The 18,811-nt window shown below is 32.1% G+C and overlaps 1 protein-coding gene across 1 annotated transcript in view; it reads left to right on the plus strand.

Annotated features, from left to right (window-relative positions):
* LOC110110775 (heparan-alpha-glucosaminide N-acetyltransferase) overlaps positions 1–18,811 on the plus strand; it is a 52,201-nt gene that overhangs the window by 297 nt on the left and 33,093 nt on the right. Inside the window, exons 2-5 of the mRNA XM_020842401.2 lie at positions 71–208; positions 4,674–4,755; positions 4,887–4,963; positions 16,586–16,692. Coding sequence (XP_020698060.1) covers positions 71–208; positions 4,674–4,755; positions 4,887–4,963; positions 16,586–16,692 — 404 coding nt within the window. The remainder of the gene's footprint in view (positions 1–70; positions 209–4,673; positions 4,756–4,886; positions 4,964–16,585; positions 16,693–18,811) is intronic.

Here is an 18,811-nt window from a genome sequence, read left to right on the forward strand (position 1 = left end):
TAAAATCGTTAACTGTGTTTGTTGTAATCTCTAATATCCAGTCAATTACCAATTCATTTCTTCTTCGCAGCTCATGATCCTAGTTGACGATGCCGGCGGAGCCTTTCCTGTGATCAACCACGCGCCGTGGTTCGGCGTGACGATAGCTGACTTCGTTATGCCCTTCTTTCTGTTCGGTGTTGGAGTGTCCATCGCGCTCGCATACAGAGTATGCTTTAGGGTCCTTATACTTCTTCTTTTAGACAATAATCACTTCTTTAGCATTAGTATTACTACTTCTATTTTTTTAAAGAGTGTAATGATTCGGTTGTTTGAGCTTCTATACGTTATAGGTTTTTCTGCTTTAGCCGAATTCCCTCTTTATCCTTTATTTTAGTGTTGTGATGTGTTCATTTATAAAAAAAAAGGAAACTTGAGCAGTAGCTCATGTTGCGTTGCCTTGAGCCTTTAAAGGGACATCAAGGGATCAAATTTTCTTATTATAAGAGAAAAGGCAAACTGAGGGTGGAATCACCAAAACAATCAATCATGCAGAGATTGGTGGATTTTTCTTGTGGATTATAGAAATCAATCAAAATTAAGCATATATTGAAGATAAGGTAGTGGAAAATAACTTGGATAGTTTTGGCATGTACACCTAATTATAGAAGATGCATCAGTACAATGTGCATAGAAAATTGATATTGATGGACCAGGAAGAAAAATAGGTAGATGAAATAGTAACGTAGTTAGAAGTTGTTCAAAAGGATTTGCATAAATATTTTTAGCACTTTATGCAACATTTAATAAGAAAGAATGGAGAATAAGTAATTGAGGATTCATGAATCTAAACATGGGCGGAGGGGGGCAAGGAGGGGTATGTGCCGCCCCTAAAAAAAAAGTTTTATATGTCTTCACCCAATCACCACCAACAAAAAAGCTCTCTTCACCTACAATTTCTGATTTAAGATTTATCTATATTATGCTAAATGGAAGAGGATTCTTATCCAAACACTAATAGCGGAGAGATTATTATTAATGAGCGGATGGGCAGACTAAAAGGACCGGCCTTGGGAATGCATAAATATTAAAAATGTAAAATTAACCATCAAGCAAAGGGAATTTGACCATCCACCAATTTTTTTTTGATGTTAATGCCACCCTCCTATATGTATATTTAGATATGTTTTAAAATGTGTTGTCCTCTATAATTAATATATTTCCTTTATTAATATATTTTTATTAAAATCTCATTAAAAAAATTATGGAAGTTTTAGTTAAAATCTTTGATTTTTATTTGAAACTTTATTTTAAAGTATATCAAGTAAATTTTAGCTGAAATAATATTAAAATGATTGAATTTAAAACTCATTTAAATTAGTTGAAATGAAAATATTTTAAAGAATCTCGAGTAAATTTTAGCCCTTGACCCAAATGGTCTGCTTCGTTTTCCCCTTTGCTCATTTCTCACGACTCGCGACTCCCCACTTCGAGTACGACTTTTATTTTCCCTTTCGTCTTCTCTCGCTCTCAAACGGAGACCGCCTGTGGAAGATATTTATGTCTTCTAAGCTCTAAAAGTCATATTATTTGCATTTTTAATTTTGATCTTACATCTCCTCTTAGCTCTAGTAATAAAATGACAAACATAACTATTTTTAATTTTGGTCCCCCCTGAATAAAATTTCTGGCTCCGTCGCTGAATCTAAACTTAAATAATTGGCAGAAAGCTAATGATGATGTTAGAAGGAAGAGAATTGAAAATGAGTATATCTTTAGCCGATTTTTTCATAGATATGTGCCTATATATAAGCAAGAGAAGATTAAAATAAAGAAAAATAAAATAAATGAGAATATCCTCAATTATGAGGAAATATAACAATAATAAATATTATAAATTCCTATTATAAATAGCCATCACTTGTAATGATTTAGATATGTGGTAGCATTCCACTGCAAACTCAAAGTGGCATAGAATAATATATATATATATATCTTAAATGGAGGTATCGATTGAGAGCGTCAATGGTGGTATCAATGGGAAACATTGACGAAGAGTATTGAATGAGAGTATCAATAGAGTTAGTTTTGGGGTTTTTCTACAAAGATGATTAAACAAGGTTAACCATATTAGCGTTTTAAAAATAAATGGTGGAGTCAATAAAGGATATCACGTTTGAGATGAAGATTAGGATGTTACAATGGGAGAAGCCAATTGTTTGTAGATGAGCCACAATTAGATGAAAGCAATGTTTAAAATTGCGTAATTAGGTATTGAGGTGTTTTTTTTTTTTTCGTGAGGTGAGGCGTAAGCCTCAAGGCGTTTTGAGGCGTGAGCCTCAAAATAAAAAATTGCGTTGAGTGCAAATAAATATTAAAAGTAAAATTTTATATAATATCCAAATAATATGTTAAAAGATGAGATATTATTTTTCTATTGAAGTATGAAGTAATACAATGACATATGAAACAAAAAATTACACAAGACGTAAAGTGGCTAGTGATAAATTACATGAAATATAATTGAAATACAAATATTTCATGAGCAAAAAATTATTAAATATTGAAACTGCATAAAAGTATCATATAATATTAAGTTAAACTTCAAATTCTTTCTTTCTCAGTTCCCTACTCATCTACATTTAATTTCTAAAAACGGTTGAAAAGTTGTCAACAACTAGAAAATCATCTATATTGTCATAACTAAGGGGATCTTTATTTGAGTCATCATTATAACAAATTGATCATTCCCTTGTCTCATCTGTGGAGTCCAATGCCTCCCAATATGTTTCTTTTTCATTTATTTCAAACATCTTCCTCTTTCATGTAGCCGATGGAGAAAAAGGATTCATGTAGTCGACCCCACGTAGTGGGATAAAGGCTTGATGTTGTTGTTGTATCTTCCTCTTTCATAAATGTTTTTCATCAACATAGAGATAAGATTAATACTCTAAAATTTTTAGAGTTGGTGGTGGTGTGCAGCTTTCAAGTGATCATTAACGACGACTATGATGATGGTGGTTATGGCGAAGGCGACGGGCTGGAGGTTGAGGCATTTGAGAGGAAGTTGTCATGACTTGGGAGTGCACAAAGTGTGATTTGTTTGGGTCTTTACTTTAGGATTTATGTAAGTTTTAATATATATATATATATATATAGGGTGAGGGGTAAGCCTCACACCAATGAGGCTAGGTGCGCCTCAAGGCGGGCCTCAACCAAGTTGAAGCGCAAGCCTCATAAAAGAAATTCGAGGCGTAAGCCTCGAGGCGTTTTTCACTGGAATTGCGCAAAGGCAGGCCTCAAGGCAAGCCTCATATTGCACAATTTTAAACAAGGGATGAAAGTGTGAGAGCAGATCTATGGAAATAAAAAAAAATTAAAGATCGTGACATTTGCAGGAAGTTGTTTAGAAAAAATCATTAGGATTCTAAAAAAGTATTATAAAAATAATAATAATGAGAAAATATAACAATAATAAATAATGCAGATCCATACTAAAAAGAGTTGAAATATGTGATACTTTAGACGTAATGGTATGTGATATGATGAAACTGATCCAGCCATTGATTTTTTTATGTGATCTAGTCTTTTTTAGAAAAAAAAAAATTTACTATGCCTTCAAGAAGCTTTTTTGCCGAAAACCTTATGTTATCTTGGCACCTTTTACATTTTGTCTACTTTTGGAGAATTAACATGTGGTTCTATGATTGGGGAAAATTGTTTTTCTACTCCAAACTAACATGAAATCTTAATTTTTATGAATATGGTTACTACCGTGTTGGATATGATGACTAAATAATGGATCTGATTACTCAAACTTTGTTTGTGTTGAAAATCAACTAGAAGTCGCCTTCAAACTTAGAGTAACCTAATTCATTATTGTTTAGTAACTATATATAAAATAACAATAATTAGATCCATTATTTTAGTAACAATACCCAGAATAATAATAATTATGTTCAAATATTAGTATTTACTATTAGTTTGAACTTAAAAACAATTTGTTTTTCAGTCAATTGATTAAATAATAAATTGTAGTCAACCTTAGGACCTTAGGATTATTTTTTCCACTTTTTTCTTGGACTTAAGTATTTTTAGTTATTGTGTTCATGCATATCCTTTAGTTTTAGTTCTCTTATTAGATATTATAATTTTATGCAGAAAGCTACCAACAAACTTACTACTTCGAAAAAAATATCATGAGAACAATCAAACTTTATTTGAGAACTATCAATATATAACTGGCGACAATTTTTTTTTTACTCTAAACTAACATGAAATCTTACTTTCTATGAATATCGTTACTGCCGTTTTGGATTTGATGACTTCTGATTATTCAAACTTTGTTTGTTGTTATTAGTGTGCTGAAATTAACCAGAAGCCACCTCCAGACTTAGAGTAACCAAATTCATCATTTTTTAGTAACTACATATAAAATAACAATAATCAGAATCATTATTTTAGTAACAATATCCAAAATAACAATAATCATGTTCATAAATATTAAGATTTACTATTAATTTGGATTTAAAATAATTTTTTTTCGTCAATAGATTAAATAATAAATTGTAGTCAATCATAGGACCTTAGGATGATTTTTCCACTTTTTTCTTGGACTCGAGGCTTTTTAGTTGTAGTGTTCATGCATATCCTTTAGTTTTAGTTCTCTTATTAGATATTATAATTTTATGCAGAAAGCTACCAACAAACTTACTGCTACGAGAAAAATCATCATGAGAACGATCAAACTTTTTTTGTTGGGTGTGTTGCTGCAAGGTTACTCCATTTCTTTTAGGCCATGTCGCTGCATTTTATTCATATAAAGTAATGACATGCCTTTTATTTCCCTTAAGATTTCTGCTCTTTCATTGATATACTTGGATAACTGATGCCAAAATTGGTTTTAGGTGGATACTTTCATGGTCGTAATCACTGGACATATGGTGTTGACATCGATCATATACGCTGGCTAGGAGTATTGCAGGTAATGTGGGATGGCCTTGTTTTGTTTATGGATATTCGGTTGTTATGTTTTATATTTTAACTATGGAGAATGAAACTAGGACTTTTTTTATTGTTAATGCTAACTTGGATTTTTCTTAATTTTATATATTTTTTAGTGTTTTGCTTTATTGGCAGAACATCTTATGGTGTTTTGAGTAGAATTTCTATGCAATTATGGTTTTCGTCTAATTATTAGTTCCTGAAACTGTTTGATAGAACATTTTTATTGCTGAAAGAGAGCAGCGACGTTTTACAACATGTTAGCGCTCCTTTTGTCAACTTTATAAAGAAATTCAGAAGACTAAAAGATGATTTGGGATGGGGGAACAATCCACCATCTCATATCCAATGATTATTTTGTGAAATACATTATGGGAAGGAGGAATATGCACTTGTTTAATTTGTTTTACTCTTTATGGTACAAATGAACATGGTCATATAGGGTCTATTTGATTCCCTGATTTTGTGATATTATCATCTAGATTGCAATGTTTTTTAAATACCAATACAATGTGTAAATTTTAGTTTCTTTGGTTTTGTTTTGTTTTCTGTACATACAGAAGTGCTAGTTATAATGATCAATGGCTATTCTGTCCTTTCTTTCTCTCGCATTTTGTAATGCCATCTAGTTTGTTAAAATTTTGTTGTTGTTCCAGTTGCATAATTGATGATTGACATCTAGATTGTAGCTATGTACGTTAGTTGTGATATCAAAATGCTAAAAGCATAGATGCCCGTGAACCAATCACTCAAGATGTTTGTGAACTAACCATTTATTAACCTTATACCAACTATTTTATGATTATAGGTAGGTTATAATGCTGGTTATAGAATAGAGTATATGCCAGTTATGAAAGATAGGATATCTTGTGACCAAACACTCAATGATGTAAATCTATTCCAAATAATTTTATTGATTATAGGCACGGTATAATGCTAATTATAGAGGCATAAACTTACGTAGGGAGTTATTTAAAGTGAGCCACACAGGATGTATTTGAACTTGAGACATCTACCTAGAAGCTAAGAAGCATATTGTCTGAGCTATGATATATAATTTGGTGATTATATAATTAATAACTAAAATGTCTTGGTATAAAGTAATTAATCTGCATATTAATACACGGTCTTTATTATATTACATAAACTCATTTGCAACTTGCCTATAATGTAATGATGATATGTAAGTGCTTAAATAAGATAAACTTTCATTTATCTGTTGAATTGCGAGGTATGGTTTGAAGTTCACAAAAAAAATCAACAATCATTGAAGAGCATATGAGCCTTTTCACCTAATTCATTAAACCAAGTTTACAATTCAAGTCATCCTCTTAGACCCTTTGATGTTTATATGAACTGGAAAAATCATTTAACCTTGACCTAAGAGTACCCAAGAAAGAGAAAAAAATAAAATCAACTAAAAATTGTAAGTCCATTTTAAAAAATTAATTCATGTATATGTAAAAAAAAAAAAAATCATGTATATGTTGAACAAATAAACTAGTTTTACTGTAATGGGCCTAAAAATGTTCCCTCTCTGCTGTTTTGATTATTAAATTAGAAATAATTACAGATTGGCTAATCTATTTAAAAAGAAATAATACGAAGGGTATCATTTGATTTCAATCTGATATGATCAATCAAAAGATACATGGCTTGGCTTTGCTCAATAGCTTTGTAATGGGCCTAAAAATGTTCCCTCTCTGCTGTTTTGATTATTAAATTAGAAATAATTACAGATTGGCTAATCTATTTAAAAAGAAATAATACGAAGGGTATCATTTGATTTCAATCTGATATGATCAATCAAAAGATACATGGGTTGGCTTTCCTCAATAGCTTGATCTCAAGCGAGCTGATACATCAAATGACCTTTTCTTTCCACACAAACTTATTTTATACAAGGATATATATATATATGCTTATGTGAGTATATGAAGCTTATTACAACTTTTATTAAAGATGAACTACTTTATTTTGGTTATTTTATCATCATCATTAGCCTCATTCCACATTCTTTTTAGATTTATAAATCACCATTCTCCATTTAATATTTTTAAACACTAATAAGGGAATTGTGGGCATTAAAAGGCTTATATGGTCGGAATAACATTGTTGGATTTTCAAGGCATTTTACTTTTGAAGTTCCCAGAGATTTTTCCGAGTTGGTTAACTAGGGTGGGTGCTATCCTTACATGTTTGCCTATTAACAATGAACGCTCTTGATTAAGAACATCAGTTATGCTTAATTTGGAAATTGCTGTTAGATTAGAATTGATGGGATCAGGTGATCAATACGATTAAGATCTCATAGTTTCATCATTTTAGATTGACCTACCCGTTCTACTAAAGTTAGATATATTTACATTAAGTCGATACAAACCTTCACTTTGGACTTGATTGCATGAAAAATCCAATCACAAGCCATGTGTTAAGACCTTGACTTTGCCTTGGTCTTGTATAAAGCTTGCCACTGATTAAACAACCTAATCCACTAGCAATCACTGTTAAAGTTCCAATATGCACTAATAGTTCCATATTACAAAAAATATAAGAAACACACATCATAAAAGGAATATGAAAACGTCTTGAAGGCCCCTTGCTTTGCTACATCCCTTTTTGTATTGTATCGATTTAAGCCTTGGGATCAGAGAGGTTACTAAAAGCTAAAAGTGGTCACTAAAAATTAATTGAATAGATAGAAATGAAAATGTAAAGGTGGAAGATTGGTTAATGGAGAAGATTAGAATAATTATGATTTTATTGAAGAGATTGTGGGAGTGGTGAATGTATGAGATAAGTTGATAGAAAATAGGCTTATTAGGTTTGTTAATGCATAAGTATGAACAAAAGATTCACCAATAAGAGAGAGAATATTTATGTGCAACGAGTAAAATGAAGAAAACAAATTAATTATGACATCAATAGAACTCATTCTAAAATACTTGCTTGAACAAGAATTAACACTTCCTGCTATGCTTAAGAGGAATAAATGAGGATTGTTCATGAAGAAGTAGGATAAAAAAAAGATAATATATCTAGAAGTTCTATGATAAGATTTGCTTAAAGTATAGGGTGTACTTTGCATGTAACATTCATATGAATGAGTAGAAGGGGCTATATATATATATATATATATATATATATATATATATATATATATATATAACTTGTTTTTTAATTTTTTATTGTGATAATGATTCAAATAGTTGAATAAGATACGCTTGCAAATCATATTGTATTATTTATGCATTATTGTAATCATTTGGACAAATCTCATGAGTCATGCCTTCTTTGTTTGTGTTGTTGATGCACACAGTTCACCCATTCACTCATAGACACGTTCAAACACCAAGCACAAACATATGAACATGAATTATATGGATTGATGTAGGCTTATATTTAGGAAACACTAAGTCTCAAAATGTTGCTTGTTAGTTGGCTCATTCCTTTCAATGGAGCCTCAAGCTTAGCCATAAGTCGCACATTTGCTTGTTGATCCACAAGCCTTGTGCCAAATTTACACAGTACTAAGTGGTGAAATCTCTTAGCTCAGTGCGATTAATTCCAACTTAAAGCTAGGAAAGGAGGATTCAACATCATCATAATATCTAATGTCTAGGAAAACTTATCTCAAAATATTATTTATAAGTTTAACATTGTTTCAAGAAGAGCTAGTAATTTTGACATCTACTATCAATTTTAATATCTAGGATACACAACTAGATGTTGCTGAAGTGCACATCAACTCTAGTTGCAAAGAAAAAAACAACTCTTGGTACATCCAAGATTTTTGAAATTCCTAACTTTTGATCACATGCAATCGACCCTTTGGGATGATCTTAGCAACTAACATAATGAAACACATTGCATGCTTTCATTACCACAATTGGATGCCTGGTTCCACTACATGGGATTAGCAAATCCTTACTAAAAATTGGGCTCAGTTATTTAGAGATACCAGCGCAATAAAATTACCGTATTTCATATTTATAATTACAAGGTAGCAAAATCAATCATAAAATCATCCTCATCCTTATGAGATAATCCTCTTATTACCAATGAGATCATGAACCCAAATACTGCATATAGAATTTGTTAATTTTAGAGAATCGGAGAGGGAAAATGCTTAATTTTATTGCTCAAAGTTATCTCTATTTATAGATCTATGCAAGGTATCTTAATGAGGAAATAAATAATTAAGGAATAATGTATAATTGACTTAATATAATCCTTCCTAAATTAAGGATTATATTAAGGATTGATGTGATCCAAGTGAGCCTCCCACAGATCCCTATGCTGGCCATGGGATCAGGGGTCAAGGGATGGCTGAGATTTAACACTCTCCCTCAAGCTGAGAAATACAGATTTGTCATTCCCAGCTTGGTAATTAGTCTAAGAAAGATAGAGTTATCAAGTCCCTTTGTAAGAATATCTGCAAACTGATCTTTTGATGAGACATGGTAAATGTAGCTAAGTCTACTGTCCAATTTCTCCTTTATGAAATATCTATGCACTTTTATGTGCTTTGTTCTGTCATGCTGAACTGGATTGTGAGCTATGCTGATTTTTGATTTGTTGTCACAGTTTAGTTTCATGGGTCCTTCACACTTGATCCTTAGGCCTTCTAGAATCATCTTGATCCATAGTAGCTCACATATACCATAGGCTCACATATACCTAAGGCCATAGCTCTAAACTCTGCCTCTACACTAGACCTTGCTGCCACATTCTATTTCTTGTTCCTCCAAGTAACTGAGTTTCCTCCAAGGAGTGTGCAATATCTCGAGGTTGATCGTCTATCTACTGGTGATCCTACGTAATTTGCATTACTATAAGTTTTTGGGGTCATTCCACATTCTCTTCTAAAGAGAATTCCCTTTCATGGATTCCCCTTGAGGTAGTACAATATTCTGTCTATTGTTTGCATGTGAGATTGCTTTAGATTCTGCATGAATGGGTTGATCATGCTCATAGTAAAGGTTATATTTAGTCTGGTGTGAGAAAGGTTGATCAATTTCTCACAAGTCTCTAGCTAGCCCCTTATCTATGTATGGATCCTCTGTAGCTTCCCCCAATTTGAGATTTGGTTCTACTGGTGTTGGTGTCAGTTTACAAGCTAGTTTACATGTTTCTTTAAGAATACCAGTAATGTATTTATGTTGTGTAATGAAGATTCCTCTGTTGGAGCAAGCCACTTTAATTCCTAGGAAATATTTCAATCTATCAAGTTCTTTGATCTCAAATTCCTTTGCAAGATATTTTCTTAGAATCACTATCTCATTTTCATCATTCTCAATTTCTCTATCAAGATGACATCATTTACATAAATTAATAAAACTATGACTCCCCCTAAGTCTGAGTGATTGAAGAATAGTGTGTGGTCCCCTTAGCTATGTTGATATTCATTGAGTAGCATGACATTTGAAAATCTTTCAAATCAAGCTCTCTGTGTCTGCTTTAGCCCATATTAAGTCTTCTTTAACCTTCACACTTTGTCACCCCCAAAATTCTTCTTGAATCATGGTGGAATCTTCATAAATATTTATTCCTCCAAGTTCTCTTGTAGGAATACATTTTTAACATCCAATTGTTCCAAATGCCTATTATAATTAACTGCCAGGGAGAGAAGGTTTCTAATGGTGTTAATCTTGGCCGTATGTGTAAAAGTTTTCTGGTAGTCAATATTATATGTCTGAGTGTACCCTTTCGCTAGTAGCCCTGCCTTATACCTTTCCAATATACCATCGGCTTTGTATTTCACAAAGAATACCCATTTACAGTCGACTAGTCTTTTTCCTATTGTTAGGTCGGTGATCTCTTAGCTATTTTTCTTTTTCTGGGCTTGCATTTTATCTTTAATGACACTTTTTCAATTCTCGTCTGATAAGGCCTCATAAATTTTAGTAGGAATATGAATATCATTTAGTGTGATCAGAAAATTGTTGTGTGAATGTGAGAAGTTATGGAAGGATGCAAAATTGGTTATGGGGTCCAAAATAGGATTTTTTGGTGAACTTGTGTTTACCTCAATTTCAAGAGACGGTTCAGTTTCCTAGATATGCTCTGGAGCATAGTTTGGATTTGTACGCCTAATATACTTTTTCAAACCTCATGTTATTCATAATAGCTTTGTCCTTAGTTTATCTGGCTTTGGTTTTAGGTTTAGGTGGATCAGTTTGAGGTGGAGCTGGAAGGTCAAGTGGGACAAAGCTCACTCGCATCATCTTCTTCAGTTTCAATCTTCCTCTAAAGATGAGGTTTGTTGAAATAAGGTTTTTGTTCGTTAAAAGTAACGCCAATATATACAAGAGTTTTCTTGGTGGAGAAATGATAATACTTATAATCTCTCTAGGTGGATGAATATCTGACAAAGATATATTTGAGTGCCCTTGAATATAATTTTTCTCTATTTTGGTTGTGAATGTGAACATAGGCAATGCACCCAAAAATTTTGGGTTTGAGATTTTTACGAGTTCAGAATTCAGAGTAAAAAGAGGGCAGGATCCATTGGTATTTTTTAGTCCCAAGGTTTTTGAAGGTAGTCAGTTTTTGAAATACATGACAGTCAGAAGGGCTTCCCCTTGTATGATTTAAGTACATTATGGTGGAATATAAGTGCATGGGTGGAGGCAAGAAGGTAGTCATTTTTTCTTTTTGCAACTCTATTTTGTTGTGGGGTGTGAATACAGGAAAACTCATGAATGATACATTCCTTTTGCAAGTAGGAGTGTATGGTTAAAGTAATCTTTGGTATTGTCGAAACAAAATTTCTTTATTTTCACCCCGAATCGGTTCTGGATCATGGCGTGAAAATTGGGGAGGATAGTGCTAACGTTGAATTTGTTTTTGAGGAGAAAGATCCAAGAGACTTAAATGCATTCGTCAATGAAGGATACAAACCATCGGGTCCTTGAAATGTTAGAGATTTTTTAGGATCCCCAGATATCATTTTGAAAAAGGTAGAAGGGAGTATGATGTCTTTAGTTTTTGTTTGGAAAAGAAACTCATTTATGATTGGCTAACTCATAGGTTTCATAATGAAAGGACTCATTTTTCAAATCAATAAAAAAATTTTGGATACATATTTTTTAAGATGTCAAAAGATGAATGTCCTAATCTAAAATGATAAAGCCAAATAGTAGATTTTTTATTAAATAGGGATAACATAAAATAACCCTTATTGATAATAGTGTATTTGTTCAGCTCTTTCAGCTAGTAAAGTGTATCTTTCTCCTTAGCAAGTCCAATATTCTTCCTCGATCCCTGGTCCTGAAATCAACAACAAGTAGTGTTAAATAGGACTTGACAATTATGATCACTAGTTAGTTTTTGTATGGAGATTAGGTTTGTGGATAATTGAGGCATGTGGAGCACATTTTTGAGAGAGAGAGGGAAAAAAGGGTATGTCTTCTTGGCCTGTTATATGGTAAGAGAACTATCAACCATGATGATTTTCTTATCACTAGGACAAGGAGTATAGTTGATGAAGTGAGTAATCGAGTGTGTTATGTGATATGTGGCTCCTGAATCAGTGATCCATAAATCTTTTAAATAATTTCTAAAGATACTTAATTTGATGGATATATAAAACTTATCTGAAAGTGTAAGAGAAGAAGACTCAAGTGATTGTTCAAAGGATACCAATAGTTGTTTTAGCTTATTAATATCTTCTTTGTTGAGCTCTCTAAACCTGGACTACATTTATGGGTTGGGCTGACTTGTAGTGTTAGTTTGTGATGTCCCCTTTTGTCCACTTCTTTGATTATACTCCTAACTTGGGTGCATTCCATGCAAGTTCTAGCATGTCTCCTTTGTGTGTCTTGATTTCTTACAATAGCTGTACCAAAGGGAGTATTTGTCTTTAGGTTTCAAGGAATCCTTACCTCTTTCCTTCCATAGTGCCTATTTGGTATTCACCATTGTTGAACTTTCAATAGCATTTGGTTCCAGCATTACCCCTCGTCGGCTTTCCTCAGCATGAATGAGAGAAATTGTCTCATTTATTGAAGATGTATCTTCTTTGCCAAGGATCTGAACTCTAGTCTCGTCAAACTCCATATTTAATCCTGCAAAAAAGTCATACATTCTATCTTTCTCAGTAATATTTTTTAGGATAACAATATATTTTGGACATTTGATCTCTATGCATCTGTAGTGATTAACTTTTTGCTACAAGCCTTGAAGGACAGTAGCTTATTCAATCTTGATCTTGCTTCCTTATTTTGTGCTTCCCTCATTGACCTGAATTTTGAAGATTTGGGCAACATCCTAAGTTTTGAGAATGTTTCCATATGTCCTTTGCAGTAGATAAGAACATGAAAGTATTACTAATTTATGGAGTCATGGAATTCCATAACTATGGCATAATCATGGAGTCTGCTTCATCCCATGCCCAAAAATTAGGATCTTCTTCTTTTGGTAATACCCTAAGGAGGTGATTCATCTTTACTTTCATTTTCAAGTTGGTCTTCACAAATTGAGACCACTTATAGCAAAATTTTTCCATTTATGCGATAGAAAGGTTGTATATTTTGGAGATTTTGTCTTCCTTGGTGCACCATGGAGTCCTTCATAAAGCTTTGGGAGGAATTAGCTTCAGACATTGCGGCGACAACTGGTAGTGATGAAGACTATATTAATCAAGTTAGTAAGGTGCAAGACAACAATGAAGGCTGCTTTGGTTATAGGAGTGTAGTAACAAGAGAAGGCCGACAATGAAGGCACAACAGCGGAAGAAAACTTGGTTCTTTCTTTCAGTCGCAAGAAGAGAGATTGTTGCTTCCATACGTTGGATCTTGCTGGAAGCGCATGCTCAGTTTTGCTTTTCTCACCTCTGTCCTAGACGTACGAAGAGAGGCTAGAATCGTGCTTTCTGCTCGCTCCTTGAAGAAGAAGGTCCACTCGTTTCTCTCGATCACACTCAAGAGCATGCATAAAAGGCTCTTACCAAGCTCTCTCTTTGATCCCTCTTACTCTTTTAAGCTTGACGCTTCAAGAATCAGGAAAACGAATAAATAAAGAAACCCAAGAAATGGATTATGTATCCTTAGGCTCTTAATACCATGTTAAATTCAGAGAATTTGAGAGGAAAAATGCTTAATTTAATTGCATAAAGTTATCCCTATTTATAGATCTATACATGATATCTTAATGAGGAAACATATAATTACAGAATAATGCATAATTACCCTAATATAATCCTTCATAAATCAGCCACCCAAATCTTGAAGGACATTGTCATGATCCAGGTAAGCCCCCTACAAATCCTCATGCTGTCCATGGGATCAAGGGTCAAGGGATGGCTAGGATTTAACAAAATTTGTATTGAAAAATGCTCAAGTTTACTTGCGTTAGGTGGCTACACTAAAAAGTTTCCTTTCCATTAACATGTTATGCATTGATTATTGAAAGATTGATCATCACCCATATATGTTAAATTCCATGAAAAATCCAATGGCCTGATTTCATCAAGGATGATATGCATTACGAAATATTTTAGACTTTGAAGTTTATATCATCTATTCCAAAGTAGAAAGTTAAAAAACTATTTGAATAAAGAAAAAATACATAATGTTTTTTCATCTCATCCCTTTCCTTCTTCCCACCTTTTTATGATTGCAATGAACTTTTTTGGGATCGCTCCAAGTTGTTTGGCTTACCCTTTGCTTGTGACCTTGTAGTTTCTGGTTGGTTGGGTCGACTAGGCAACGACCACTAACATATTTAGAGATGAAAATGAAGGGGTATCCGCTTTGATAAGTCATACACAGATCTGTATTTACGGAACTATACCACTATTGCTACTTAGAATCATATCCAAATCAGCTGGGTAGCAAAAAATGATTATTTTACTTGCTTTGTGAATGGCTACTCAGATACCTGCTAGAATAAAATATAAAAAAAAGTTATTCCTCGCGTAGAGATTCACAAAATTTTGACAATAAAAAATTTATAAACAAAGCCTTAATATGCCATACATGTGGAGTAGTTGTTTTAACTTAAATCAAACATAAATCCCAGACAGGTGCAAACCCATGTTCCATTAAATTTTTTAATCTTAATGATATAATCATATTAGAATTTCATCGGATTTGGTTAGTCGATACCCAACCAGCTAATACCAAACCCAATCGGATTCTATTGATAAAATAGTCGGGTGCCTTTGGGTTTGGTCGGAATAATTATCCTCTATATTATGTATAATTGCAATCCCTAGGAATATTAGTACCAAATGTCTTCCCAATAATCTTATCATCTTTATACTGGCCACCAACATCTTAATTATAACCATGGCAGGTTGTTAACTGGATAACGTAGACAATGGCCAGCCAACCAAACTGTATGTTGACCTTGTCCGTAAGGTCCTCACCAATAAAGACTCTAACAAGCCACCCGTCCCCATATTTTATCTTTGTCTAATTATCTGAAGTAGGTGAAGTGATCTCTATCTTTTTTTTTTTTTTTTGGATTTTAAAATATTTTTGTATCAAATTGGCAAACATGGTAAGTAATACACAAATTAGATTGTTTTGTTTTTTTGTTTTACCATTATGAGTTCTCCATTCTCTAGTGGAATATAAGATTAGAGAGAATCGTCTTAGATGGCTTGGTCACATGAAACGGTGGCCTTCCGATGACCTGGATAGGAAAATAGATGTATTAGATTTGATTTATGTTAAGAAAGATAGAGGTAAACCTAAAAAGACTTGGTTAGAAAATATTAGAAATGGTTTTTTTAATTAGATTTAAATGAGAATTTAACTTTTAATAGGACACAATGGAGAAAAAAGAATTCATGTAGCTGACCCAACATAGTGGGATAAATGCTTGATGTTGTTGTTGAGTTCTCCATTCTCCAGGCCAGCCTTATACTGAATGATGCATCAAGAAGTTTCATTAATGGGACAATATTTTTTTTATTTTCTCTATCATATGATTCATGAAGCCAACCCTACGTAATGGGATAACGGCTTGATGTTGTTATTGTCGTCATATGATTCACGGATTTTTTTCATGGTCTCATTATGTGAATGCTTTTATAATTATTTCAAGCACAAAGGCATCAATCTCTTGATTCAGGCAAGCCAGTTCATTATACAACTTGAGTACTTAAAGTTAGCTAAAAGATGGTCTTCAAGGATAATTTATTAATGATTTTTAACCAGATAGTATGATCATTAATCACATTTGATTTGATCATTTTGTAGAAATGAAAATTATATGATAACCTTTCTTTGTTTTTTTTTTTTTTAAACACTGTTATTTTAGAAAGAAGTATATGATTCATGTGAGGATTGATTTCGTTTGAGTAGTTTTGGTGAAATTTCAGAACTTTTGTCCTTTGCATGGACTTCTGAGATGGGCATGCTTAGTTCTACTTGTGCTATATAATTTGACTCTAAATTAAATGCGAATCACACAACCTTTGTTTAGGCTTGCTTTCAGTGCATGTTCTTTGCTGTTTATAGTTTATATGAAAATGCCAGGTTGTACTTATATATCAGTACTTTTTGTGGCTTTATGTTCTCTCTCTCTCTCTCTCTCTCTCTCTCTCTCTCTCTTAATAAACTGTCGTTAATTATGTTCCTACATATATCAGAGGATATCCGCTGGATATTTTCTAGTTGCCATGTCAGAGATTTGGCTTAGTAGCAACTTGGCTGTGGATTCTCCAATGGCATTCATGAAGAAATACTACATTCAATGGTTAGAACTTTTATTTGCTGAAAATATAAGATCTCTATTTGTGAAGTTTTGTTGTTGTTTTTAAATGCACTTGAAAGACTGTTTTCTCTTTGTTTGTGGTGTTTTTAAAGTAGTAATGCCAATGCTAAGTGCAAGGGTCTTATTTGCTTCAATGCACGAAATGCAAAGCAAATTGACATTTTATTTCTTAAAATGATGATGACTTCTATATTCTACTGTGCATACTATTTGCATATAATACTCATTTTATGAGGTAAATATTATTCACATTAGGTTGTAGTTTCAACAAATAGATAAAACGTTGATGCAAGAAATAATTATCAGACAAGTCATCTCTTGCTTATATGGACAACAACACTTATTGAAGTATATGATGTTTTAATAAATATGATATAAAATGTTATTTTATTTGTGGGTATTTCTTCTCCAAAATATCTCTTCTCATTACAAGTAGCTATTATTTGAAAAATATTATATGAAATCAATCTTTGGAATCTAATTTAATTACTGAAAGGTATCTCATAACAGTAATGAGTGTATCATCTACATTTTTCTAAAGCGAGTCATCATTCAAAATTTTCTCATAATTTTCATATTCAAATGACTGGGTCAAAAACATTAGAATTTTTAGTAAGCACTTGTTATCATAATATTTGCAGGTGAATGTTAAGTGTAATGATGTATTATGCTTCATTTTCCTTCACATTTATTTTTAAAATTCATTAGTGCATATACTTAGTGAATCTTTAAAGAGTTATAGTACTAGTTCGCTTATAATTATCTTACTTGTATGATTCTTTTGAAGGAAATAGCAAAAATATTATGATTAGTGAGTTTTGACTTTTCTTTAGCTTATATATCCGTTGTATAATACTATAATGACATTCCCTCAACAATCTTATAGAGAGAAACATACTCTTTTTTTATGTGCTTTAATGATAGTTTGTATTAGCCCTACTAATGCAAATATTGAAGAGACAATAAACTTACTGAAATATGCTAATCGGGTAAAAAAATACAAAATAAGACAGTGGTATGCTATTTAATAACATGAATTTTATTTTCTAGGCCAGTTATATTACTACTTATTTTTTTGATCGTTATAAATTCAAATAAATTGTGGTTCTGCATTGATTAGAAGTAAAAATTACATAGTCAGTTGGAGTAGCTATAGTCAGGAGTTGGCACCATTTTTGTTTTTTGAGGAATGTTAGGTACTAACATATTAAAATTGGTTTTATTTGATATAAAGTTAAATGATGAATATAATTGATCATTTTCACATTCTTCATAAGAGAATTACCTTGTTTGAAGCAACTATGATGAACTCCATCAAGAGTTAATAGAACCTCAAAACACTTATGATCAATTATTAAAATACGCTTTAAATGCTCAGGTGCTTGTTTGATCCTAAGATTATTGTTGTTGAGATTTAATATGAGCTTACGTTTATCATTTAACTTTATGCTAAGAATAAAGAAAGCTAATTTTAATATATTTGCACTTGAAGTTCCTAAAAGAATCACAACTTCCACAATAAAATAGAACTTCAGATTGTTGCAGATCTCTGCGCAATATTTTTTAATTGATGTTGGATCACAGTTTATCTAGATTTATAACAATCAATTAAATAGTTTGCATAATAAGTATATATAATATAACTGTCATAAAAATTAAAATCTATGTTATTAAATAACATACAATTGTTTTGTTTCATATATCTTTACTTGATTAATATATTTTAATGTCGTATGATTAATGCAGATTGTCATTAAAGCATATAAAATCAGACTATATTTCTCTCTATAAATTGCTAGAGTATATGCTCTTGTACAACAAACTAATCATAATAGTTTTTCTGTTTCTTCCAAAAGAATTCTACAAACAAAATAAGTATAAGTTAAATAGCATTAGTAGTGCCTAGAGATTTATTAAATAGATATACTAATGGATATATAGTAAAAGATGTGTGTTTAAAAATAAATGTGGAGTATGATGCATCATACGCCATTAGACTAAAAATTTACCTACAAATATTACAACAATAAATGCTTACTAAGGATTCTAAAATCCTTGCTGTGTTATTTTTAGCAATTAAATTTTGAGAATTTTTTTAATA

Source organism: Dendrobium catenatum, unplaced genomic scaffold (genome assembly GCF_001605985.2).
Source record: "Dendrobium catenatum unplaced genomic scaffold, ASM160598v2 fragScaff_scaffold_633, whole genome shotgun sequence".
NCBI lineage: Eukaryota > Viridiplantae > Streptophyta > Magnoliopsida > Asparagales > Orchidaceae > Dendrobium > Dendrobium catenatum.